Below are 27,890 nucleotides of genomic sequence, written 5' to 3'. Positions count from 1 at the left end.
CTAACGCAAATTGTTACTGACTTTTTTTTTAAGTTATAAAGATGCTTCAGGCTTCAAAGAATTTGTTGCTAGAGGAGAAATTGGTACACAGTTATCCCTACGACTGGAGGACTAAGAAGCCAGTGGTTATTCGTGCCAGCAAGCAGTGGTTTGTGAACATCACGGAGCTCAAGGCCACAGCCAAGGTAGGCAAGCGTCCTCCTGCAGGCTGGCTTTCACGTTCTCCGTGGGGGAGGGCTGCTGTTAGATTCTCAGTGTGAGGCGGGTGGGGGGGGGTGTGTGCCGCTGTTAGGGTTTGGGCTCATAAAACTGTAGAATTTCAGATCAGGAAGGACCTTGGATTTCCATTCCTCATTATACACGTGAGGAAAATCAGGCTGAGAGGGGTTAAGTAACTTGCCCAGATCCTGCCCAGTGCAGCGAAAGTGGCAGAGAATTGGGACAGAATGGAGCTTGGCAAATGGTTTAATCCAGCCGTGGGCAAACTACGGCCCGCGGGCCGGATCTGGCTGTTCTATCCGGTTCTCTTGCTCTCCCCTCCACTCCTTTACTTTGAATTTATATTAGTTCACACAAACACTCCATCCACGCTTTTGTTCCGGCCCTCCGGTCCAGTTTAAGAACCCATTGTGGCCCTCGAGTCAAAAAGTTTGCCCACCCCTGGTTTAATCTCTCAGAACCTCTGTTTCCTCATCTGTGTAAAGGTGATTATAACACCTTCCTCCTGTTCTAAAGTTTTATATGTATTTGAGCTCTTTCATTTAATAAAATGTTGGCATGGCAGTTTGGGGCCCTCGCCAAAGCTATGCGTAGCAATTTGCATTTTCTGAATTTGTGCTGAGGGGACAATTGTGACATAGACTGGTTTTGTTTGTGTGTGTGTGTGTTGTTTTTTGATATCCCATGAAGCCCTTACTTGTAAATGTTAAAATTTGTAACTTCCAGCTCTGCACAGACTTTTGGATACAGAACATCTTAGTCTGACGCAATATGCTGAAGCTGTTTTTAAAAAATGTCTTACATACAATTTTCAGTAGCTCTTTGCAGAGATAGAATAGAGTGATGTACTGCCATGCTTCTGTCGCCCAAGTTCAACAACAATCAGCTTATGACCAATTTTGTTTTTACCTAAACCTATCCCACCACTTACTTTTTGTTGTTAATCCTCACCCAAAGATATTTGCTCCATTGATTTTTAGAGTGGAATGGAGGGAGGGAGGGAGGGAAGGAGGAGAAAGAGCCAGAGAAAAAGAGTGGGAGAGAAAGAGAGAGAGAGAGAGAGAGAGAGAGAGAGAGAGAGAGAACCATTGATGTGAGAGAGACACATTGATTGGTTGCCTCCCGCATGCGCCCTGAATGGGACCAGGGATGGACCCTGCAACCGAGGTACATGCCCTAGACAGGCAACCAAACCCAAAACCCTTTGGTGGGTGGGCTGACCCTCCAACCACTGAGCCAAACCGGCCAGGGCTCACCACTCATTTTTTACTCCCTATCCATTGGATTGTTTGAAACAAATTTCAGGCATTCTTTCTTCCATAAACATTTCAGCATGTGAATCTGAAAGATAAAGACTCTTTAAAACATAATTCCAGTGGCATCATTACCACCTTAAATAAGTAATAGTTATTCTATAACAAAATCAAATATCAGCATTCACATTTCTTGGATTTTTAAACCAGATGTTAAATTGAATGGCGGGTTTTGTCATTCTGCCAGTAGGTGGTGCTACAAACGGCTTTGTGGGGAGAAGGCGGTTCAGGTTAGTGAGGAAACTAAACATGAAACTGAAAATATAAAAATGCTTTTATTCATGGGTAGGGATATTTTTAAAATGCAGTTAGCACACTTTGGCCTTGTTTGAGCTTATTACCAAACATTTTTGCTATATAATTTGTGTTTTTAGTAATTAACAAATGAAATGAAATCAGATGTTAGTAATTAGATGTTAGTTATTTGCAGCTCTTGCGTTGTGGGGTGAGGGGGCAAGGAGGGAGCGTTCTTGAGAGATGAGAGATAGTAAGTAAAGGGGAAGTCACTTATTTTGAGAACGTGTTTTTATGTTTTAACCATACTATATGTAAATTAGGTTAGTTTGCAATCCTTGTTTGTCAACCTATGACAGTTTTTCTCAAGCATTTAAAAAATGATTGAATTCAAGTTTGAATTGATTTTAACTGTAGTTTAATGAAGTATAATACTTCTATTAAAACTGTTACTGCTACCTGTTATTGCTAGTTTTGGTCTGGTGCTTAGAAATGGTATGAAACCTTTTATTTCATACTCAAGCTGCCGCCTGCTCTTAATGCTCTTTAGTAGTCCTTTGTGGCCCTGGGTCAACTGCCACATTTGCTCTGAAATGTGTAGTGTTTAAGTTAGTTTTTTGGGGAAATAGAGTTGGCAGGGGACATGTGAATGAGTATAAATATCTAAGGAAAAGAGCTGTATTAGGGTAAATAGTGACAGTTTTAGAAAACTTGTTCTGCTTTCTCTCACTGGACTTGATTTGTGAATCAATTGCAGGAATTGTTAAAAAAGGTGAAATTTATTCCTGGATCAGCCCAGAATGCCATGCTTGAAATGATGGACAGGCGGCCATATTGGTGTATTTCCAGGCAAAGAGTGTGGGGTGTTCCGATTCCTGTGTTCCATCATAAGACAAAAGACGAATTCTTGATCAACAGGTAGGACTTACTAAATATTTTCAATATATATATATTTTTAATATATTTTATTGATTTTTTACAGAGAGGAAGGGAGAGGGATAGAGAGTTAGAAACATCGATGGGAGAGAAACATCGATCAGCTGCCTCCTGCACACCTCCCACTGGGGATGTGCCCGCAACCAAGGTACATGCCCTTGACCGGAATCGAACCAGGGACCCTTCAGTCCGCAGGCCGACGCTCTATCCACTGAGCCAAACCGGTCAGGGCTATTTTCAATATTTTAAAGTGAGTTGTATTTTCCTCAGAAATGGAAAAATAGTGGATTATTGAGAACTCCTAATAGATGTTAAATAAAATATTCTAAAATAATTATCTTTTTTGGGGGGGATAAAATATAAATTTCAGCAGGATCCTTTCGATATGATTGAAATTGGAACAGCTGTGTTTTTCAGTGTTTATACATAGGAACAGAGGCTCCCATATATCTTTTTCTATGAGAATTCATTGTCCCTGTGTGCCAGGCCGTGTGCTAGAACAAGCTGTCGGGAATCCAGAGATGGACAGTGTTTGGTGGCGGAGTCCCAGTGTGTAATTTTTGTTTATGAATTAGAGTCACTCTCCTACTGAGTCTGCCCTCCCTTTCAGTGGGAAGAGTGCCATGTGATTGTGTAGATGCTTTAAAATTTAAGAAACGATAATACAGTTCAATGTATAAAATGACATTTGGTGTGGTGATTACATTCCCAATTGTATCTTATTTTTTTCTTAAGTTTTTTTTTCATTTGGAAAGATAACACATGGACATAGTAAGCAGCTTGGAGCAGAAAAGCTTATTCAGTGCAGAGGAGATGTTTTCCCAGGCCAGACACTTGACCCTTTGAGTTAGTGAACAAGACTCCCGTGGTCCCTGCTCAGATGAGATGATGGTCTAGGGGTCCTCAAACTTTTTAAACCGGGGGCCAGTTCACTGTCCCTCAGGCCGTTGGAGGGCCGGACTATAGTTTAAAAAAAAAACTATGAACAAATTCCTATGCGCACTGCGGGCCCGGGACGACTCGGCTGCTAAGCAGGACAGGCAGTGGCACCCGTGTGTGGCCCGCGGGCCGTAGTTTGAGGACGCCTGGTAGCTGTTTACCTCCTAGGAAGGTAGGGAGGCTTCCAGCCTTGTGTTATCCACACATGCGGGGAGGGGAACAGTGATCCCTCCCTTTAGGAAGAGCTTTTTACTTGTTTTGAGTAAATTTGTTTTAAGTTGGCTTATGGACTTTTTACTATATTGTTCTGTAAGACGAGTAAAGAGTGTGAGCATATTTTGGAGTCGTTTCACATTTCATTCGTGAGGATGAGCGGGGCTTGGAAGGCATGGAGGCCGTCAGGTGGAGGGGAGTCAGGAGCCTGCAGACGGAGGGGAATGGCCTACGTTGGGTTTGTCATTGTTTTTGTGAAAGTTCTCCTTTTTATCATCAACATTAACAGCAGATCTGTAGGTAGAGCTTTTATGAAAATATGTGTTTTAGAGTTTTAAAATGTTGATGAAAGTGGTTTTTTGTTTTGTTTTGTTTTAATCACTTATAGCCCACACATGAGGTGTGAAAGTTCCTTTTCCATCTGAAATATGCTTGTCGCTCCTTCACCTGTTGCTCCTTCACAGTGGTCTGACACAGTGGTCGGCAAACTCATTAGTCAACAGAGCCAAATATCAACAGTACGATTGAAATTTCTTTTAAGAGCCAAATTTTTTAAACTTAAACTATATAGGTAGGTACATTGTTATTAACTTAATTAGGGTACTCCTAAGCTGGCCTTTGCTAAAAACTCAAGGGGCCAAAGAGCCGCATGTGGCTCGCGAGCCGCAGTTTGCTGACCATGGGTCTGACACCTCTGGCCGCATGGCCCAGGCAGCACTAGAGGCTACCCCTGGGGCAAATATTGAACCACATGCCTGTTCATTTGCTTCTTTCACAGAGGATGTGGCGCTGGAGTAGGCCTCGCGGATGAGTTAGGCCAGTGGTCAGCAAACTCATTAGTCAATGAGCCAAATATCAACAGTACAATGATTGAAATTTCTTTGGAGAGCCAAATTTTTTAAACTTAAACTTCTTCTAACGCCACTTCTTCAAAATAGACTCGCCCAGGCCGTGGTATTTTGTGGAAGAGCCACACTCAAGGGGCCAAAGAGCCGCATGTGGCTCACGAGCCGCAGTTTGCCGACCACAGAGCTAGGACATCTGGGGAAGTATTGGGATGGGCAGGAGCCGAGGAGCTGGGGGGGGGAGTAGAACGGGTGTGTAGGAGCCATAATGTGCTGAGTGTGAGGGAATTTCAGAGAGATCATCTCTAGGAAACATTGGTTGGGGCAAATTGTAGTGAGTCTTGAGCACTAGGTTAAGGAATTTAATCTTTCAAGTAGGCATGAAGAGTGAGAGTATGTTTTAGGAAAAGAAACTAAATTCTGGAGACCAGGAAGTCATTATAAGGCTTTTTATTACAATTATAATTTTATTAAAATTTGGAGCTAAGACTCTTTGACCTAAATTATTGTGTTTTTTTTTTTAAATAATATTTTTTATTGATTTTTTACAGAGAGGAAGAGAGAGGGATAGAGAGTTAGAAACATCGATGAGAGAGAAACATCGATCAGCTGCCTCCTGCGCATCTCCTACTGGGGATGTGCCCGCAACCAAGGTACATGCCCTTGACCGGAATTGAACCTGGGACCTTTCAGTCCGCAGGCCAACGCTCTATCCACTGAGCCAAACCGGTCAGGGCTGTTATTGTTTTTTAATTGAGAGCTTGATCAGATATAAACTACTAATACTTTATTACCTCTATTAAGAATTAAAGTTGAGATAAATGCACACAAGTGAGAGAGAGACAGACAGACAGAGACAGACATTGATCAATTGCCTCCCATATGCCGCCCCGACTGGGGATCGAACCCGAAACCTTTGGGTGCACAGGATGATGCTTCAACCAACTGCGACCCGGCCAGTGCAGAACAAGTTTTTTAGGGAATTTTCTTGAATTGATTGAGGTAGACCCTGTGTATATATTAGTAAGCAGAGCAAACTGATTTAATCATGACAGTTTAATGGTACATAGGCTGATTGGTCAGTAAGCTGGGTGAAATAAATGTGAGCTTCCTCAGAAAAACACAAGCAGATATTCATCAGGTACCATTTATGTTTTATTTATAGTCAGTACGTTTACATGGTTGTTACAGATTCTTTTTTGTGTGTTGTTTGCATGGTCCCACTTGGTTTCTGATTCCGAAGTAGTAAAGTGTACAGAATATTGGCCTACAGAAATGACAGACACACTTAGCCACACTGTCTGTCAATTCATAGGTCATTTTCCTGTACACCATTTGTTGGTTCACAGCTTGGCCCCATGCACGGAGCGTTGGGAGGGACCGGAGGAAGAGGCAGCCCACTCCAGATTGGTAGGGGGCAGGTTGTGAGCCAGGGGACTTAGCCGAGATAAGTATCACAGCGACCGCGATCTGCTGTCTTTCTTGGATGTGCCTTTATATTGTAGCGAGTTGGTAACCATCAAAAGTAACAGCATCTCCACTGGAAATTGGTACACAGTCCACATGGAGTTGCTGTTACACTTGATAACTCCATTATGTGTATCAAAAGGTGCCATCAGCTTTTCTTGATGAAAGTCTATAAATAATCTCTTAAGTATACTTAATTTACAGAAGAAAATCTTCATGAATTCATATTCTAAATAAGTTTAGAGGCTGGCATATTTGAAACTCTGATGTTTAATTTTGATTTGAATTAATGTTCTCATCTGCACTTTATATTCATATTTGTAGAGTCGCAAATAATTCCGTTTCTGTCTATAATATCATCAGTCATTTTCTGAATCTGTAATTTAATGCCATTATAATTCAGGTGGAAATCTATTCCTAGTTAACAAAGATAAAGTATTTTTAGCATAAAAAAATAAACTATAGAAACACTTGCTACCTAGGAAGAAAAAGAAGTTGTTAAATTCCTTTCACAATTTCAGATGATTATAATTAATTGAACAGTATTAATGCAGTAGTTAAGCTATGCATTTAAGGAACTTAGTAGCTCCTCATTTCTGGAAATTATGAGAAATTTCCTAGAAACAGGCAAGGAATTTCTAGTTTACGTTGGGTGTAAGCTTTGGCTACCTCAAATTTTTACTCATGTTCATGGCCATTTGGTGAAAAATTACAATGTATATTAAACAAAGAAAAATTTCTCCAAATATGTTTCCTTCACCTTGCAAACATAAGCATAGCATTAAGTTAAAAAATAGCTTCCTTCTCTAATTTCAGTGTTCTAGAATTAAAATTAGTACATAAATAGGAAATATTTAGCCTCTTACCTTCATGTGGTAACTTACAGAAGAAGAAAAGTTCTTGTAGTCTTTAGTATTTTTTGCTTCTATGCAGACAAAATGCAGGAAGCACTGGGACAGCAACCGTTTCTTCATTACCTCGTAATCCTAATGCTGCTTAATTTCCAATAACACGCTAAATAAGCTTCCAGCCTCGTTGATGTCAAAGTCCAGGGGGATTGGTTAGTGCTGTAGTTGCTTTTACTGCCAGGGCATTTTCGCTGATTGAAACCTGCGGGGCACGTAGTGCATGTGTTTAGATAAGGCTCTTGCGTAAAGTACAAAGTTTTATGAGGGACTTATCGCTTTATGAAATACAGCGTTAAAATGAAAGCATATAGGTTATGTACTGATAAGCGGTTCCACCCGCTCTTGTCGACAGTAATTTACACTGATCTTCAGGTTATAAGTTAACTGTTAAATATAGGCTATTATTAACAAAATGGGGGAATTCTTAAATTTCCAAAAATAAATTTTGACTTCTTCCTTGTATTTTTTTCTGAAGAATGTTTGATATCACTAAAAAATGCCTATCAAATCGTTTCAAAATGTTTTAAAGCATGATCTCAGTTTCGTTAGAAATACAGTTGCACTTCTAAGTATTTATCTGAGGGACATAAGGGGACCAATGTCCTGTGCAATGATGTATATGTAAGGAGGTCCCATACAGTAGTTATTTATAAGAGAACATAATGGTGTAGGAAAGAGATAACTTAAGTCGATTTCAGAGACTGAATGCAGTCATTAAAAGTGGTAGCTCAGCTCTTAATGGGTGCCTCGTTCCCTGTGTGTGAAAACCAAATGAATGGAGCCATCCAGCATGTGGCAGTTTCTAGGGTTTGCTGCAGATCTCTGAGTGTCTTTCGATCAGTTGTGCAGCCTTTGCTTGTATTTTTTCCCCAAAATTATCTTACTGGATTTTATTTGAACATTAAATTTATTTTTATTTTGCAATCCAGCAAGCCTCAAGTCTGTAGGTTGAATGTGTGTGTTTATTTTTATTGCAAGTTTTGTTCTTAAAACTCTCTCCCAGAGTTTCTTAGGATCATTCAGACCGCCAGAGTCCAAGACAAGAGAAAATTTTCACTTTGTGACACCAATTCTGTGCACTTAAATTGTGATTTGTTTAGAATGCGAGGATGTTTTTCTCTTTGAAATCTCCATTCTTACGTATCAGAAATTTGGTTCAGTTTTTATCCTCTAACTCCAGAGTTGTCTTTAATTTATTTTTGTTTTAAAAATGTAAGTAATAGTTGTCTACGGTCTCAAAATGGAACGGAGAAAATGTAGCAATTAAACCATGACTTTTAGTTCATCTAGACGGGGTGGGTTTTTACAATCTCTTAGTAACATGCCAGCGACAAACTCAGAATCTTGCTTTGTTGTTTGGTATTTCTAGTTACCGACGAGGTAGAGGAATTGAGCATAGTTCAGTAATACTTATATTAAATCTTCACTGAGTTACCTGCTGTTTAGGGATGTAAAAAAGCGTTGACTTTGGCATTCTAAAATGGACATGTCAAAAAAAAGGGGACATGTCAGTGTCACCTGTAGTTGTAAGTTGCTTTTCCCAGTGTCATGGAGATTGGCGCTCAGGAGAGGAATATGCTGCACTCCTGTCAGGATCTACCGAGTCGCAGGTGGACTCTGGTCACTGGACTCGGGGCTCGTTCTGTCACTAATCTCCCAAGATGCCCTGGTGCCCCTCCTTCACCTGGTTCATGGCTAGTCCTTGTGCCCCTGCTTAGCAAACCTGAGAGATTAAACAAATATACAACAAATAAAATAAAAATAAAAAAATACAAAAGTAAAAGCAAATGTTTCAAATTTCATATTCACTTAGAAAATAGGATTGAAATGTTGGGATCAATATATTAATCAAAATAAACATTTATGTGTCCACCATACACATAATGTGTTTTTTGTGAATCAATTAGTGCTTAAAAGGGGCTTTGACAAGTATAGTGTATGGTGGACACATAAATGTTTATTTTGATTAATATATTGATCCCAACATTTCAACCCTACTTTCTAAGTGAATATGAAATTTGAACCATTTGCTTTTACTTTTGTATTTTTTTATTTTTATTTTATTTTTTTTGTATATTTATTTAATCTGTGTATTGCCAACATTTAAGACTGGTTTTCTATTTTATTTTACTGTTTACCTGAAATGGCAACTGATTTTTACAGCATATCTGCTGTACTTGTGTATAGAATAAGTGTACTTTTTCCAGTCTCTCTCTTATTTAGGTTTATTCGAATTTTCTTATTATAGTATATTCATATTTTCTTAACTGATAAAATGTTCTGTGCAAACTGCATAAAATAGTAATAAGTAACTAAATATTGTCATATAATTAGTTATTGCAGAGTGTTTTATGGTCTCATCACAAAAGTTTATCTTTACTGTTAAAGTCCATCTAAAATGTGTGACTTGCCCTAGCTGGTTTGGCTCAGTAGATAGAGTGTCAGCCTGTGGACTGAAGGGTCCCAGGTTCAATTCCGGTCAGGGGCACATGCCTGGGTTGCAGGCTCGATTCCCAGTAGGGAGCGTGCAGGAAGCAGCTGATCAATGATTCTCTCTCATCATTGATGTTTCTATATTTTTCTTCCTCTTTGAAATAAATAAAAAATATATTAAAAAAATAAATTGTGTTACTGTGTTAGATTTATGGACTTGTGCCCATTTTAATATTATTGCTTTTTATAATTTCTTTAAAATAGATGCTGGTAGCATTTATACTTTTTAACCCTTCATAGCATATTTTGCTTCATAGTGATATTTTGCTATTATAAGGTATTTAATTTATACTATCCATTTGATTTTTGCTTCCCACATTTTTTTAAAAATATTTTATTGATTTTTTTTTTTTTTTACAGAGAGGAAGGGAGAGGGATAGAGAGTTAGAAACATCGATGAGAGAGAAACATCGATCAGCTGCCTCCTGCACACCTCCTACTGGGGATGTGCCCGCAACCAAGGTACATGCCCTTGACCGGAATCCAACCTGGGACCCTTCAGTCCGCAGGCTGATGCTCTATCCACTGAGCCAAACCAGTTAGGGCTGCTTCCCACATTTTTTAATAAACATGTCATCTGTCGGTGAATGAACAGACCCAGAGAGGTGAAATGATTTGCGCCACACAGTCATGATTCATAAACAGTATTCCTACCCACTACTCTTTCCATTGTCATTGACTCTTGTGCACCTGTAGTTAATTCTTAGTTGATGGACTGTGGTAGAAAGAAGGATAACAGAAAAGTCGGCTTTAGTGTCTATATTTTAATTAATTTAACTATTAATGTGGGTATGTGTTTTGGTAACAAAATGAACTGTCTAAATTTACCCGACTTTCAGAGAATCGGTTTGAATAATAGCTACAGCTTCTCTACTTCTTACTAAGGGGTACAAGACATTGGTCCAGGCATTTTTATATATAAGCTTGATTAAGATCTGTAATAGCTTGCTTAATGATACCCTTATTATTTGCATTTCACAAACCAAGGTACAGAAACTTTTAAGTGCTTTCCCCAGGGTCACATGCTAGACAGTGATAGAACCAGGAATTAAACCAAAGCTGTCTGGGTCCAGGGTCCATGCTCTTGACCATTTATATACTGCGACTCAGTGGAAAGCAACTAGAGGAAGTTGTAAAGTCCATAAAGCTGTGGTAATAAATTAAAAATATGTTGTTCCTGTGAGAAAATTTAGTATAAATTTCCCCGAGTTTCATTTTTAAATAATTTATAACTGTATCTCCCCAAAGATGTGGTCAATTTCAGTTTCCATTTGATCTGCACTTACAGGCTTTCTGCTGGGTGTTAAGCACTGTGCTGGGTGTTCCATGGCTCAGCTCAGTCAGTGTGCAGTCTTCCTAAGGAAGTATGTAGGATCACTGAAATGTGAGGTCATTAGGGCAGGGATCTTACCTGCCTTAACTGCTTTGTCTCTGGTTGCTCAGAACACTGTCCAAGACATTGGAGGTGCTCAATAGATTTTGTAACACAGAGGACAACCAGGACTTAGAGGTGTGTTAGTACTTGGGCATGGTCTCTATAAAAAGTGGCAGAGTCAGGATAGCAGCCTGGGTATCTGTTGTCCAAGGGGACGTTCTGGTGTTGGGGGTGTTCTGGTGTGGCGCTGCCCGTGCACATGGACTTGGACTCAGGCCTGTGAGCTGTGACGGGCACTGGAAGTGTCTGAGGGGATTGGTGAGGCAGTTTCAGGAGAGTGGTTCTCTCAGAGATGTATCGTGACATTTAAGGGATGAGAACTGGGGGGAAGTCAGACCATTGCATCCATCTAGAATCGTGGCAGTGAGCTTGGACGAATTCAGTATTAGATCAAGAACAAGTTGGAGCAATGTTTCAAAGGTAGGACTGTTGGGATGTGTTGCTTTGGGGCAGAAATTGGGGGGGGGGGGCGATAATTAAGAGGTTTTGAATATAAGTAGTTGAACAGGAAATAGATGGATAGAAACAGGGAAATGAGTTCCTGAAATAGGAGACTTTTTTTCTTTTAAGTGATCTATATGATTTAATATTATTTTTGAGATATATTGATACTATTTATATTGAATTTAAAATGATAGCAGCAGCCGAGTGAACAAGTAATTGAAGAGAATACCACTAAAGTTTGGGGGAAGGATAGGAAAATATCCTGCAATAGGGAAAAATATTACTTTTTAAAACATTTAAAATGTTGGTATTAATCACAGTAGTTAATGGAACAACTCTGTCTTGTGCCCGTAAAACAGCCAGACCATTGAGCACATTGCTGAGCTGGTGGAGCAGCATGGCAGCGATGTCTGGTGGACTCTGCCCCCTGAGCAGCTCCTTCCTAAGGAAGTCTTATCGCAGGTAAAGTTCCCTTGTCAGTCCCCAGCCTCTGTGTGCATTGCATGACTTTCCAACCACAGAAGAGATTCTTGGGAGTTAAAAAAGGAGGTACATTATCACTTAAAGCAAGCATGTCAAACACGCTGCTGGCGAGCCACGAGTTTGACATGCTTGAAGTAAAGTGAATGAGTATTCACTATAAATAGAAGTTTGGTATTTAACATAGCTGAGAGTGTGAGGGTTTTTGTCATCTCATTGAGGGCCAAAGTTTTAACCGACTTGCTTAAGCAGCTATAATAGCTATAATTGCGAGAACAGGGCCTGACATCGGTACACCAGGACTTTGTAGGATCTGAATTAGGGGTAGCCAGTGGCATCATACACCAAATATCCGAATTGGAAGATAATCTTGAGAAAATAAAAACAAAAGCAAAATTACAAACAGTTTTATATTTGCATTAATGTGTAAATCAGGTGGCCATACCAATTTTAACATGCAAATGAGTGAGTTGTACGTAATTGTGAAATATTTTTAAGTGTTTTAAATTTAATCTGAAAATGGGAGTGTAATAGTTGCAAGCATTTCATGTACTTTGGACTTTGGGGGGATTTGTCGTGTGCATTCCCGGTGAAACGAAAGTGCTCTTACCTTTCTCCTCAGGTTGGTGGTCCCGACGCCTTGGAGTACGAGCCGGGCCGGGACATCCTGGACATCTGGTTTGACAGTGGAACCTCCTGGGCCTGTGTGCTTCCAGGTGATTTAAATCGTAGTCTACACACCACTCACGCAGTGTTGAGACTATGCCGACGTTACTTAGCCGAAATCTATCTCCAGGTTCCCTCTTGCTTTACTTGGAAGATCTGCTCTAATGTAATCTGAGATCGGAAGGACCCTTGGAGATCGTTGAATCGGAGGATTTGTAAACTTCGTTTTTGTTCTTCCAAATGAAATTTTATACAGAACCTCAGTAATGAGAGAGAAAAATGGGGGTTTTCTCCCTCCTTTAGCCTCCCCAGCCCACCTGGCAACCCCAAGGCACCAGTTCTATAAAAGAAAGTGTGGACAGCACTGAAACGGTCTGACCACCGCTTTTCAGAAGAGGCAGTGAGACTGCATGAGAGGCCAGTTAGGGGCTGGTCACATAGCCTAGAGCAGGGGTCCTCAAACTTTTTAAACAGGGGGCCAGTTCACTGTCCCTCAGACCATTGGAGGGCCAGACTATAGTTTAAAAAAAACTATGAACAAATTCCTATGCGCACTGCGCGGCCCAGGACGAGTCAGCTGCTAAGCAGGACAGGCAGCGGGACCCGGCGGGCCGGATCAATGTCCTCGGCGGGCCGCATGTGGCCCGCGGGCCGTAGTTTGAGGACGCCTGGTCTAGAGTCAGGCTCTGGGCTCAGTACCTGGTTTTCAGTTCTCCTTCTTCTCTACTACGTGCCCCTCCTCCCCGCCAATATGAACAACTGACTGATTTTACACTTACTCCTAGTTAGGGTGAGTCTGTGACTCACTGGCTAAAGGGAAAGCGATTGGGCAGGAACTAGGTGAGCAGGAGAAGGTGCACATCAGAGGACGTGTTCAGTTGCTGGGGGAGGAATGTCCTTGGGGATACTGAGTGGAAAGTTAGCGATAAAGCGAAGTATGCGGCTGGTCGTCCCTGTGAGGGAGGAGACGGGATGAGGTGCCAGGAAGCAGTGGCAGCTCAGACAGGTGCTTGCACTGCTCCGAAGGGCCGGCTTTGGCCCAAGAGGCCCTGTTTGCTTTCGGGAGCAAGGGAGTGCGGGGAAATGGCTTGTCTGTGCAGAGGCTGTTGTCCAAGGGATGGGCGGGGATTGTCCTCAGGTTTTCCCTGAGGCCTCAGAATGGGGCGGACAGCAGTATGGATCCCAGTAGGGGAACCATTCCGTCACTTGGCTTTTCAGCTTAGGAAATTTGAAAAGCAAAACGCATGTAAATTCATGTTTACTCTATATTATAGCTAAAATAGAGTAAAATGTCCAAGTATAAGTTATATTAATACAGTTTTATAATTTTTTATGTAGGAATTTTCAGGATTAGCATTTCATAAGTTTCTCCCACTGTATTTAAGAGAAAATATGTGACATAGTGCTCATGTAGTGCATTTCAGAGTTCACTAACTGCTTCGGCTTTGGCGAGAATTGCAGCTGCTAGTGTTGCTTTTCGATTTCTGAAGTGGTTTTACATTACATTACCAAGCGCAGCGCATGCCAGTTACACTTGGAGCCATCACCTGGGTTACAGAGCGTGGGGACGCCCTTAAGACCCCCAACCCCGTGTCGCTGTCCATGGTGCTGATGGTGTTCAGTCATTCTGTTTCTACTTTGTTCTTAGTCAAATATTAGTGGCAGAAATACTTTATTAAATGAAATTTGTGGTAAAAATGCACCTGGTTAGCAAACCATATTTTCCTTCCCTGTCACATTTGGGTAATTAATTCAAAGGAAGAAAATTAATTTATTTAAAGATGTATGTTGCATGCATAGGAGAATGCCAGAATATAAACTACCTTTATGATAATACATAAGTCTAATTTTAGACTATAGTTTTCTGCTTTTTCACTCAGATCTTATATTCTTCCTCCTCTACCTCCTCCTCAAAAAAAATTAGTAATCTCATAAGATTATTTTATTTACTTAATAAGAATTAGATTAATTGGTTTATATTTTACCTATTTTCTTCCCTTTTATTTTTTTATGACCAAAAAAACCCCAGAAACAACAAAAACCAAAACTTGAAGAGATAGGCATTACAAATGAAGTGGGACTCAAGATACTAGGTGAATTCATACTTCAAAAGGCCATAAAGTGAAGGTGACTTGCCTTAAAAAAAAACCACAAGAAGTCACCTACTTTTCCTGAGAAGGCTTGTTGGTATTCTCAAGTGGTTGGTATCAAGTCCAATGTGAAATGACTGATTGCCTATATCTGCATGTTTCCTTGAGAGGACATTATTGAAAAATAAAATCAGCCTGATTTTGAGCTAAATTTTAGCTACCAGACTTCGTCAGTACCTGCTAATGTTTAATGAGATAAATTTGGTGATTACATGGCATATGATTTTGCTTTCGCTGACAGATTTTATAGCAGTGAAAGAGATTTGGCTTATCAATTTTAACACCAGGTCAAGTGCGGGTTTCATTGTGAGTTCAGGGTCAATAGAACTTAAGAAATGGAAACTTGAAAACTTCCTGAAAGGGAGTAGTATTTTTAAGTGAATCATATATAGGTAATAAATCATACCTATATTTCTAAAACATTCTTTAAACATTTGCCAAATGCGTTAATTATTGCAGTGATTTTTTAAAAAATCCACCATGAATTATTTTTAAATTTTAAGTAGACTAATTTTTTGGAGCAGGTTCAGGTTCACCATAAGATGGAGTGAAGAGCACAGAGTCCTGTACCCTTTGTCCCCCCTTCCTCCTCCTGCCCCGTCAACATCCCCCACCCGATGGCACGTGTTACCATGTGTGATCTACATTTACACATCGTCACCACCCAGAGTCCACGGGTGACAGCAGGGTTACCTTTGCCGATGTAGATTCTGGGGTTTGAACAAATGTGTAATGATACGTGTCCATCATGATAGGGTCATACAGAGTATTTTCATTGCCCTAAAAATCCTCCGTGTTCTGCCATTCATCCCAACTCCCCACCCCCCACCTCCTACCCCAGCCCCTGGTTCATGTGGCTTTTTTATAGTTTGCCCATCTTTTTACCAGGCCATTGTCAAATTAGAAGTTAATAGTATGCCATTTATCAAGAGTTCTTTTTTTTTTATCTGATTAAATTTCTTGGTTGAGCACATGTACTCCAGATTGTCTAGGTTCAGGACCCTTATCTGTTGCTGCTGCTTATCTGCATGACCTTGTTCAAGTAATAAAACCTCTCAGGGTCTCACCCTCCTCATCTGTAAAATGGGGATGATAGCAATGCCTGCCTTACCAAGTTACCGTGCACATCAAATGAATTAACCTATAAAGGTAATTATCTGTAGTTTGGGAGTTCATAGGCAAGGTTTATTTTCTTCATCTGGATTAATATTGGCAGCGAGGCTAATAGCCATTGGTTACTGCATGGCACATGAAATAAACAGTGTGATCACTCTGTCCTTGCAGTGCTTGGATACAGATCCGTTTTCGTTTTCCCATTATAATTACATTTCTGTACTTGTCAATACTTGTTTTGAGGTACGGACCAAAGAGCAGATTTATACTTGGAAGGAAAAGACCAGCTTGGCGGTTGGTTTCAGTCTTCCTTGTTAACAAGTGTGGCAGCGAGGAAAAGAGCCCCTTTTAAGTGAGTATGACACCCGAACTGAACACTCTGCATGCTTTGCTTCGGCTGGGTCTTGCCAGGGTGGGAAGCCTGTGCTGAATTGTAATATGTGGCCAAACACCACCTTTCATGGGCTTGTAGTCTCCAGTCTAATGAGAGAAGTCAGAGTTTGAAGGGGGAGAGAGAGAGAAGGGGAGAGAGAGAGAAAGGAAGAGAGGAAGGAGGTAACAATGCAGAAAAGTCTGGCAGCGATGCGGGACCCGGCACTGACCGGAGAGGAGGGAAACCTGCGGAGAGCGAGGCCTCCCATGTGGTAGGACTCCACTCAGAGGGGGAGACAAGGGCGTCCTAGGCCGATCGAAGGCAGCCTGGGCTCAGATGTCCTTACATTCGTAATCTCCGGAAGTGGCTACTGCACTGAAAAATCCCATTAGTGCGGTTTATTAAATTAGGGATTCATAGTTATAGATAATTGCTTTTGTTTGTACAAATGTGTGTATAGAGGTTCTAATCAGAAATATTCTTAAAGAGCGTAACACTTTTGCTATCGTACTATGAAAACCATTCCAGAAAATGTAAAGGTTTGCTTCTTGTATAACATGCTTTTCTAAGCCAGTAGAACAGCAGGTATTTTTCTCTTAAATTGCCTGTTTCAAGATAATTGGAGGTGATAATCTGCTCTTTTTAAACATACTTTTTCCCTGTTAGTTTTAATGATCAAAACCAGCACATAGTAGATGCTCAGGAAATGCTTATTTAGGGAACGTAAACATCAAGGACGTTTCTGTGTATAAGTAGAGAGCTTACTACTTAACAATCCTGATAAATGAGCTGCTAAAATTAGACTTTCAAGAAAAGCTCTCCTACATAATGTCAAGAAAAACCCCATTTTTGTGTTAAACTAAAATATTCTTTTAAAGTGATAAGTCATCTTCAAAATGATCGTGATAGTTGTATTGGTTATTATAACAGCTGATCTGCCTTCTCAGGACAGTGGTGGTTCATGGCTTTACCCTTGGAGAAAAGGGAGAGAAGATGTCCAAGTCTCTAGGGAATGTCATTGATCCTGATGTTGTCATCAATGGAGGACAAGTAGGTGGCTTTTCAACATTCATTTTATATTGGTTTTAAGGCCCAAAACCCTTAATGTAGTCACTTCAATGGTAAAAAAAAACCCATCTTTTATATGAATAGCAGATGCCTTACCATGTCTTAAAACTAGACTCTTAAATAACACGATTTTAAAGAAAAAGGGAAGGGCTGGCATTGCGGCCCTTTAGACCCATTTCTGGTCTGAATCTCTAGGTAGGTCCTGAACCATGCTACCCCTTTTTAATTGTCTGAACTCTGAACTGTAATTTTACATTTAAATGGAAATGATGTAAGAAAAAAGAAATGAAATTGCAACTTCTCAACGCATGTTTCATTATTCTTGGAAATTCTACACTTTAAAGCACACCATTAATGAACTTGAAATCTGGGGTTGCTGATAATTTGGCTTATTTTGAAGTTGTTTGCATAAAAGAAATCACTGACTGTTGTTCCTTTGGCCTTTTACTGCCCCCCTAATGGCAGGAGTCATTTCCCTGTGTACAGAGTTGCTAGGGAACGTTGGGGGGGACAGCAGCCCCCCCTCCCTTCGCGGAGACATCCGGGCGTGGCCCTATGCCTGGGCAGCGGCTGCGATAGGGAGATGTGTGAGCCGTGAACGTGACCAGGGAGCGGTGGTGTCAGCACCTGCGTGGAGAATGGGGTGGCAGGGGACACGCCCCCTTTCCTGTGTTGTTTTAGGGGCAGCCTGACGCCCTCCTTTCATTCCAGTGCAGGTCTCTACGCTCACCTGTGTTTAGACCATAGGAATACCAGGAAGGTTTGTTCGCCTGCTTGGAACTGAAATGAAAGCCATGTTTATGTTTGTGTGTGTTTTTCCCTCAATGGAAAGGATCAGAGCAAAGAGCCTCCTTACGGTGCTGATGTCCTTCGCTGGTGGGTCGCCGAGTCCAATGTCTTCACTGAGGTGACACTGGGTCCCTCTGCACTGAATGCCGCCCAAGAGAACATCTCCAAGGTCAGAGCGCGTGCATCCTATTTCCCCATGAAACGTTTACCAGACCATTATTTTAAAAACAGGCACGTTTTGTGTGGCACTGCAAATGAGCATTTACAAATATCCTATATAATAAAAAATCAGTAATAATTTTATACACTGTCCTTTTATTATTAAATATATAGCATAATATGTGAAATTGTGCTAATATTTTTTGTGGAGGCTGCATTTTATTTGAAATTCCACCCATGTTTGCTAACAGGCATGTTAACATTGTAAACAAAAACAGAATCTGCCGAGACAATGCAGCGAGTATGCTAACCCTCCCATAGAGAATCCATTCCTGCAGCAAACAACCCACATGTTACGTAAGATAGCCTTACACAGGCACTGGTCACAGCGCCGTTTATTGCTTCGCTAAGGAGACTCTAGTCTGGACATTGAAGATACTATTTCCCCTTAATTAACAGGTTTATGCTGAGTGTTCCTTCGTGGTGGTTTCTGTATCTGGGCTCTTAAAATGAGTTTTATGTTTTTTGCATTTGTAGTCTTATTTAGGAATGTCTTCTAAAACTATCCCATTGAGAAAGGAACATGAGTTGGATAAAACCCAATTGTAGAGAAATAGAAATAAAAGAACTTTTCAGTAAAAGAAAAGAATGTAAAAGCCACAGACATTTTTATTGTTTTCAATAGCTTAGGAACACACTCCGCTTTCTTTTGGGAAATGTGGCTGGTTTCAACCCGGAGACAGATTCCATCCCCGTGAAGAAGATGTACGTCATAGACCAGTACGTGCTGCACTTACTGCAGGACTTGGCCGGCAAGGTGAGCGTTTGGGAAGTGGAAACACCAGCACTGCTACGTGCTGAAATCCGAGGCACATGCAAGGAAATGGCTAGAAATTGTAGCTCCAGCCCTGAGAACAGCTGCCCTTGATAAATCCCACACGCTCCTAGGGTTATTTTGAACCTATGGTCTTAAGTCTTACAATTTCTTTTTTTTTTTTTAATATATTTTATTGATTTTTTACAGAGAGGAAGGAAGAGGGATAGAGAGTTAGAAACATCGATGAGAGAGAAACATCGATCAGCTGCCTCCTGCACACCTCCTACTGGGGATGTGCCCGCAACCAAGTTACGTGCCCTTGACTGGAATCGAACCCGGGACCCTTCAGTCCGCAGGCTGACGCTCTATCCACTGAGCCAAACCAGTTTTGGCAAGTCTTACAATTTCTTTCCAATAGGCCCAGGCATCTCCTCAAACCACATTTTCTCCCCAGATCAGCGTTTCTATGACAGGAAGGAATAGACTTGCACTCTATTTACCTGTAGATACACCCCTCAAAGTCTAGAAATAACTGAAACGAATATTGCTGAGTCTCATAAGATATCGTATCATTTGTATATAAACAGATAGTTTGTGCTTAATCAGAAGCTGGAAATGTGGCTGCCTCCATGCACCCCGAGGTCAGATTTTTGCCCAGTTTCACTTTCAGGCATAAATGGGGCAGCAATGGTAACTGCACGCTGCTGTTTTAAGTGGTCTCACCATTTAAAACCGGGTCCTTCCCTTTGCTGAGTGTTCTGTCATTTCCAGAACAGACTGCTCAGTGTTTCTGAAGCCGTGGAGTTTGAACCAGAAGTGATGCTTGGGAGACCCTCATCCTCCCCCACCCCCACCCCCCAAGAGCTTCTGCATATCGCCCGTTTTGTATTTGTCTGCCTCTGAAACACATTTCCAGAAGGAACGCATTTTGCTAATGACCACTTGCACTTCCACTTGCTTATCCCAGCTTGCCAATGTTTCTGCCTTTGTTCCCTAGATCACCGACTCATATAAACAGTACGATTTCGGAAAAGTCATTCGGCTATTACAAGCCTTTTACACCAGAGAACTTTCTAACTTTTACTTCAGCATAATCAAAGACAGGTATGTACGGCTGAGCAGTCAAGTGCTCAAGCGTCGCTCATCTGTTCTGCTTGGCAAGTGCTGGGCGTCCCGGCGTGAGCAGGTGGGCAGCTGGGCAGTTACCAAGGTGGGTTCTAGAGTGAGGGCTGCCTCTTCCTAGCGTTGTGATCTGGGGCAGCCTGTCCCCGAATCTGTTTATCTAAAAGGGGGCGGCTGACGCCACCTCGGCGTGGTTATCGGCACTGTGTGGGATACAGCGCTCAGCAGTAGCTGCTGCTGTGAGGTCAGGAACACGATGCTCGTCTTTGGGGTTTGTAAAGCACAAGGACAGGCAGCCTTGTAGGGGTCACATTCAAAGATCCCAGGTAACTTACTAGTTCGGTTGTCCTTTAACGCAGCAGTCCAGGCTCTGTCGCCTGGAAAAGGGAGTTGGAGGTGGCAGAGCTGCCGAGAGGTTTTGAGGCGGTGGGCACACTGGGAGGAGGAGAGCACAGTGGAGGATGTTAGGGGAAACATGTAGGACAGAGGCTCTTACTCTTGAATTTGAAGGTGATTAGACCCTTGAATTAGCCGCTATAAGCATGAGCGGGACCTGGGGCAGGTCGTGATGGCAGCCACGGTGTGGGCAGCTGCCGAGTAAGCTGTCCTGTGCAGGCTCTATTGTGAAAAGGCGAGTGATCCCAAACGCCGCTCTTGCCAGACTGCGCTGGCGGAAATCCTGGATGTCATCGTCCGCTCCTTTGCGCCCATTCTTCCTCACCTGGCTGAAGAGGTGTTCCAGCACGTGCCTTACATGAAAGGTGAGGGCAGCGATTTGCTCCCTACTTGAGAAAGGTGCTGATGAGGGTGTGACTGCTGATGGTAGGCCCTTCATCTGAGGGCCCTGACCCCCCAAGTGAGTGATGGGGGGTGGCACACCTAGTCTCTCGGCACCTGTTGGGGAGGGATCGGGGGGGCTTCGGGGGGTCTGGACATGCTTTCTGAAATGTTAGCAGCTCAGTGACATTGAGAAATCACTTTCCCTTAAATATTTATAAAGGTCAGAAACACATTAAATTTTATCACAAAGTATAGTGCTTTTTCTAAGCTTTTTTCCTCTGATTGGATTAAACTTATAGAAAATCAGAAGTTATGGATCTGACTACCTCCCGAACAACTACTGTTGCTATTGGGATAGTTCTCTTTGCTTCTAGGCATCTTTTTTGCTTTGAGATCTCACTATGTATTTTATCCTTTATTTAGATTTAACATGATCTCCAAATGTGCATATAAATAAATGTTTGGTAAACATTTAGGATAGCGCCATAATATTTCCTCCCATGGTTACCTTAAATAACAGTCCTTATTTCCCATGAATAGTAAGTACTTAGTGGTTAGAGCTTTATAGATAGTTTAGAATAGATGCAAATTAGTGTGTGTTTGTTAAGAACCCAAGAGCGTTTTTCGCACGGGGTGGATCACCACCAGCTCTGTCTGGAAGAAGCCGGGGCTGGAGGAAGCGATGGAGAGCGCGTGTGCCATGAGGGACGCGTTCCTCGGGAGCATCCCGGGCAAGAACGCAGCCGAGTACCAGGTGACCATCGTCATCGAGCCTGGGCTGCTTTTCGAGATAATCGAGGTAAGCCGTCACTTGTAGCTTTTGAAATGGGGTTAGTATCAGTTTCACTAGAAATTTGTTTTTTAAAAATCTGTGTATTGGGACAAGGAAGGTATAATCAAGATTCACTTGAAATGCAGCCCTCAGGGCTATTGAGATGACAGATGACATGTAAACCCAGGGCAGTGGCATAAGAATACACAAAAATCGGGAGTTTTGTGTTAACGGTGTAGTTTTCTGAGAATTTTTGTCCATGTGGATCAGATTCAAAACAAATCCAAAATGATTTCCATTTTTTTCTTGAATTCTGGGAAAAAGATCATTTGTTCCAGCAGATTGTCATGTGATCTCAGAGTATTCACCCTATTTTTATCTCCAAAGTTCTGTCAAATTTTCTAAAAAATGACCACCTCATTTGGTTGGTAAGCTCAGTTTAAATTTTTAAAATTGTACTTGATCAGGAACTGAGGCTTGAAGTAGCTAGTAGATGAGACTGTCAGTAAGATAAGAGGATTGAGAATATACCCACATCCTCACATTCTATGGTTGGGAAGTTCTGGCTCCTTCATTTTACGAGTGAGGAGATGGGGCCGCTGATGCTGTGACCCGGCCGAGGCCACACAGCCTGGACTGGGTTTGTCCCTATGTGTCACGCGTCCTTTGATTCAGTAGCTCTGAGTAATAAGCTGAAAATACAGCTGGTTTGGATCATTTATATTGGAAAAAAACGTGAATATATTTCCCTTGGAAATTACACTAAGTAGCTGTCAGATGACGTCCTGGTTCTGTCAATTACTAACCGCATGATTTGTTAAAACCAAATTCATCTCTTTGAATCTCCTGTTTTCTCATGAGCTTTTTAAAAGGAATGTCTGTTAGCTCACAGGCATTTTGAAGATCAAAATCAGTGGGAAACGTGAAGTGGCATCATACACCCGTTAGTGTCCTCGTAGGCAGACGGTGCTGTGTCAGGTGGGGCCCTGACCACCCCTAACCCCGCGCCTATGGGCAGAAGCATGATGCAGGGTGAGGCGCCCGAGGGGCTGAGCGCTGGGCAGCTGGACTCGTGGAGCCTGCTTCCCCGTTTGGACGTGTCCAGTCAAACCTTGCACTCTAGTAAGAACTGACGTGTTTTAGTCGAGTAGCGTCAGGAGGCAACGGTACCAGAGGGTTTCTCATCAACACACGCAGTGTCTGTCCTCGGCTTACGGTGACACTGAGCTCAGACAGTGCCTCTCCCGTGCTCACTGCCAGATGCTGCAGGCGGAGGAGACGTCCAGCACCTCCCAGCTGAACGAGCTCATGATGGCCTCCCAGACCACGCTCCTCCCCCAGGACCCGCCCGCCATGCCTGCCGATGCCACTGAGCTGAAAGGGACGTTCCTCATCAACCTGGAAGGTGAGGAGGGAGGGGGGAGGAACTCGTGTGACCTGGAGCACGGACTGGCGGCCAGTGGTGCCTGTGCTCTGAAGGCAGCTGCCATGGAAACGGCAGGTTCCTAAACGGCTCTCGAAAGGGTCCCGCCCCTGAGCTTGGGGACGCAGTGCCAGGGATGGAAGGGGGTTCCTTCTTTCCTGTGACACAGTGGCTGTCAGCACCCTCACTCCCGTTTGGCTTCTGTGTCCCCCTGTCCTGTGACACCTGGAATCCGAGTGCTGCCGGCCCTTCCCACCCTTCCCAGCATTGACTCTCAGATGTGCGGGGTAGCCCCAAATTACACCACTGCTTAGCTGTCCTGAAGGAGTGAGGGAGTTCTGTGGAACCCACTCCCACGGGGTCTGTCAGCCTCACCCCTGCTCACCGATGGACGTGGAGACGGACGTCACAGAGAACGGGCAGACGTGCTGGGAAAGGCGGTGCCGCCCGTGTCTCCCCTCAGGGCTCAGGTCCCGCGGGACGTGCTGGCTTACAGGCAGCACTGACCGCGCAGTGACCCCTCTGCTCAGCTTGCTTTTCAAAACCCGACGTCCGTCTTTGCGATGACTGGAAACAATTTAGTTATCAGTCTGACGTCTAAGGGTATTCCTAGTGGAGACAGTGTCTGTCCTTTCGTCCAGACCACGAAAAGTGGGGACACTGCAGCTGTCTCTAATGTGGCTCTTTAAGATTCTTAAACTCACTGCCTTTCCAGCCACGGCATTCATCAGAACGACCCCAGATTGGGAGCCCAAAGGGCTGCCTGCCTGAATTCGGTATGGAACCCGGAGCCGAGCTGGGGAGCATTCAGTTAACCTCCCCTGTTCCCTTCAGCTGTGTGATTCTGTCTTGGCTACATACGTATGTCATGTGACAGGCTTTCCCAGGGCAGGAAGGAGAAAGCTCCACAAAGGAGCACCTGCAAAACCAACAAGGTGAATGGCCCGTCAAGCACGCGTGTTTCCCTCCACAGGTGGCGACATCCGAGAAGAGTCCGAGTACAAAGTAATCGTCACGCCCACGACCAAAGAAAAATGCCCTCGCTGCTGGAAGTACACAGCCGAGTCCTCGGACACACTCTGTCCCCGGTGCGCCGACGTCGTTGGGGGGAAGTAGTGCCTCGCGCTGCTGCGGACAGCTGCTCCCAGCACGACCCGGCAGGACCGGCTGCGGGTCGGGTGGACTGTTTACAACCCCGGGAAGAAACGCTAGGTAACGAGTGGAGGATGAGCGCCAGAGTAAGAAAGCTAAGGTTTTCCTATCACTGGATAAAAACAGTGTGTATACCTGCAGAAATCCTATGTGCAGATGGGTACTGGGGTATCCACGGTGGACTCGCTCAGAACACGGGCACTGAGTCCACTTACCTTCAAGTGTGCTGAGCAGGAAATGTTTTATATTTTACAAATCTTCCTGACTCAGTACTCAGGCTCTGCAATGTCGACAAATAAAGGCATTTTGGAAAAGGAGTGGTGTTGGTGCAGAACTTGTGCTGTGCACACTGTGGTTTGAGGGCACTGCGTTCTGCCTCACCAGTGCACGCTCACCTCTTAGAGGAGCTGGTTTGTGTGGCTGAATTGGGACGGAAACATCAGTGAATCTGTTCTTCTCACAGACGAGGGAAAAGCCTTAACGGTACGTACTTACGTTTGTGAATGCTGAGGAAACAACATGAAAGCTGGAAGTTTATTTCACTATCATACATAAATTCACAACAACGAGCGGACAGGAAACAGCGGTATATACAGAACTGCATATACATACTAGTACTTACAGCACATGGCGCAGGCCAGAGGGCTCCCACACCACTCGGCACTGGTCACACTTCCCAGGATGGCTAACTACTCAGCCAAATCTAACTTTTCTAAGTCCCGCAGATCCACTCCTGTCAGGCGGAGGGGCTTTCCCTGCTGCTGTCAGCACTTCAGAAACATTTCTCTTAACAGCCACATGAATCACAGCCATTTCTAACTGGATGTCTGTCATATTCCTATTAGTATTATACATCTGAGATTTTTGTGGTTTTAAATTGCAGTTAATCGTGTCTTTTTTTATAAAAAGAAAGCTAGTTAAACGTAACGGTGTTTACTTTGACCGAAGATGAATTTTTATAACAAAGGTGAAATGGAGAAGAGCCTGTTTGTTGTTTTTTATTTGTGCAAAGGAAGGAAGCATTTAGAAGCCTGATGTTTGCTGTTCCTCTTTATCTACAACGATCCCAGCTCTTGGGAGTCTACGTCTAAACACGCCTGTGATGTAGATGCTGTGATCACGTGAATGCTTGTTCTTTCAGCATCACAGTGAGACTTAACATGGGCCTGTTTCATGCCGTTGTGGCGGGGGGGGAGGAAGGCAGGCGTGTATCTAGGAAAATTGCTGGTTATTGGCTTCCATCAGTAACTGCAGTAAATGCAATAAGCCCTTGGTTTCAGAACCAGCCACTCGACATCAAACCTCACTCCTTGACTTGTGGCTCTTCCTTGTTACAGAGCGTGTGCAGGCAGACCTCGGCGACACTGGGTTCAGTCCAGGCCGCGACAGTAAAGCGGTTCGTGACCGATTTGCTGATGGTCTTGCTGTCAGTCTGCACACACTCGGGGTCTGTGAAGTGCAGGAGGGCAGGCCTGCCTGCACATAGCTATCCCTTTGCCTATCAGGTTTATTTGAAAAGCCCTTGATGAAATAGTAAACTGTGTAACTGTTTCTTAACCATACAACTCAGCACTCAACGTTACAATTCTGAGTGCGGATTTTAGGTTACACATCTAACTAGAGACTCGATTTGTTATGGTTCTACATGATGGCGTGTCTTTCTCAGAATAAGCTTAAGCAGTTTTATTAGCTTAAATGCTGATTAGGTATGTCTTCCCCCCAAAGTGATATGGAATCTTTAAAAATGCCTCTAATTCCAAGAGTTTTAACCAGCTTCCAAATGTATCACTACTTTCAGAATATGTAGGAAAATCACAGGGAGAACCAGTCTTAGACTAAACGTAACAGTGACTGACGCTGCCTATGCTCACAGGAAGCCATGTGAGTGGTCTGGATGGGGCAGCGGAGACCCAAGCAGAGGCTGGACTAGCTCCCGGGGCCACCCTGCAGCGGCGCCTCCTCAGGCTGACAGGCCCACACCCATGCCCAACAGCCTGCACAGCTCTTTTCCAAGGTTTCAATGGGGTGGTAGTTGCTAAGTTTTAGACAGGGGCGTTCCTATTGGGATGTGATCTGTGGTTCACGAGCATTTACACTGGGATGCCCTCACATCAGACGGTTTTCTTCATGCCCCGGAGGCACATACTCCTCAGCCCTGGGCAGCTGCTCCAGCGGCTTCTTACAAGGCAGGGAAGCACTGACCTCTATCACTATGAGCTACCCCGAATAACAGTGACCGTGACAGGTGCCACTAACTGCACTATATGGCTACTTTCCAAAGACACACCAGTGTAAACGCTCGGTATCTGTAGAGCTCAAAGCACTTTTTAGAGTTTGGGTTAATTTGGTTTTACTCAAATAGCTATTCAGCACTTGGACTGCTCGAGGCACTGTAGGGTACAAGATTAGTTGTATTTTATCCTCTCAACCAGCTCTGAGGTAGGTTTGCTAAAGCTGTAATGTCACGAAGCATTTTCTTACTGTTCCCAAGAACAGATAACATTACCAGCAGCACACATTTCTAAACATTTGTAAGAAAAATAAAGTTAGACTTAAATTTTTAGCATCTTTGCCCCTTTTTTTAAACATAAGTTTTATAAGATAATACATTTTTACAATTACCTGATGCAGATACGCTTTTGAATCTTGGCAGAAAGCAAGCCTTACCTTGTGTTATAATTAATTTTGGTGTGTGGCTCACATCTCAGATTCTCAATTTTGGCAAGTCCGGGCAGGTCCTTTGGTACCAGAACAGGGGTTCTATCTAATGTCTCTTCTGATGGATATGATGACCTTGAACGCATCACACTTTTGCAAGGTCGCCGTCCTCTGGGAAAGGAACCTGTCAGCTTCCAGAACTCAGGGTGGCAGTCCCATGACAGATTAAGGTTAACAAAAGCATCTTCCTAACAGTTGTGAAAGGAGAGTGAGTGGGACGTTTCTCTAATTTTACTGATGGGACTATATTTACATGACCATTGGAATTTACGTAGAACAATAACATTTGCATATGAAATATAGAATCTTATAATAAGAACATAATCTGTAAATTATAACCCATTTTAAATAGCAAAATTTAACAATAAAGCTACTTAAGTGCTTGAATTAGATATAAACAGTAAAACATCTGTATGAGTAGTTAAGAGTATCCTTGATATTTGTTCATATTTTGCCATAATTGATATTTATTTATATTTTACCTTCGGTATTAACCAAAGGAGTGGAACTGAGCCAGGACTGTATTTTTTAAAAGTAATATACATATTTTTAAATTTATTTTACAAAAGAAAAAAAAAAAAAAAAAAGACTCCCTCCATGAAATGCCCGCTCTGACTCTATGAAATAACCATGCACTACTTCACGTCCAGTCACACAGGCCAGCGGGTCACAGAGAGGGAATGGCGATGGCTTCCACAGCTTCGATGAGGTGTAAGGCGAGACTGTACTGCCCGTGGTTCTCTGGTAAAAGCTCAATGACTTTATTCACTAGTTTAGCTGTCGTGGCAATTGGCACTTCTGTGTTTTGAAGATCCTGGGGGTCCTACAAATAGGACACAAAAATAACCCATCAGTTATACAC

The 27,890-nt window shown here is 42.8% G+C and overlaps 2 protein-coding genes across 2 annotated transcripts in view; one reads left to right on the top strand and one right to left on the bottom strand.

The window, feature by feature from the left end:
• IARS2 (isoleucyl-tRNA synthetase 2, mitochondrial) overlaps window positions 1–27,588 on the top strand; it is a 37,499-nt gene extending 9,911 nt beyond the window's left edge. Inside the window, exons 11-23 of the mRNA XM_080650943.1 lie at window positions 34–185; window positions 2,524–2,684; window positions 11,806–11,908; window positions 12,549–12,642; window positions 16,099–16,207; window positions 17,176–17,278; window positions 18,129–18,254; window positions 18,930–19,061; window positions 20,059–20,165; window positions 20,799–20,944; window positions 21,572–21,762; window positions 22,996–23,140; window positions 24,132–27,588. Coding sequence (XP_080507069.1) covers window positions 34–185; window positions 2,524–2,684; window positions 11,806–11,908; window positions 12,549–12,642; window positions 16,099–16,207; window positions 17,176–17,278; window positions 18,129–18,254; window positions 18,930–19,061; window positions 20,059–20,165; window positions 20,799–20,944; window positions 21,572–21,762; window positions 22,996–23,140; window positions 24,132–24,274 — 1,712 coding nt within the window. The 3' untranslated portion in view covers window positions 24,275–27,588. The remainder of the gene's footprint in view (window positions 1–33; window positions 186–2,523; window positions 2,685–11,805; window positions 11,909–12,548; window positions 12,643–16,098; window positions 16,208–17,175; window positions 17,279–18,128; window positions 18,255–18,929; window positions 19,062–20,058; window positions 20,166–20,798; window positions 20,945–21,571; window positions 21,763–22,995; window positions 23,141–24,131) is intronic.
• Window positions 27,245–27,890, bottom strand: part of RAB3GAP2 (RAB3 GTPase activating non-catalytic protein subunit 2) — a 54,317-nt gene continuing 53,671 nt past the window's right edge. Inside the window, exon 35 of the mRNA XM_080650942.1 lies at window positions 27,245–27,851. Coding sequence (XP_080507068.1) covers window positions 27,696–27,851 — 156 coding nt within the window. The 3' untranslated portion in view covers window positions 27,245–27,695. The remainder of the gene's footprint in view (window positions 27,852–27,890) is intronic.

Source organism: Plecotus auritus, assembly GCF_963455305.1.
Source record: "Plecotus auritus genome assembly, chromosome: 14".
Classification (NCBI taxonomy): domain Eukaryota; kingdom Metazoa; phylum Chordata; class Mammalia; order Chiroptera; family Vespertilionidae; genus Plecotus; species Plecotus auritus.
This window is presented reverse-complemented; position numbering and strand designations above follow the sequence as displayed.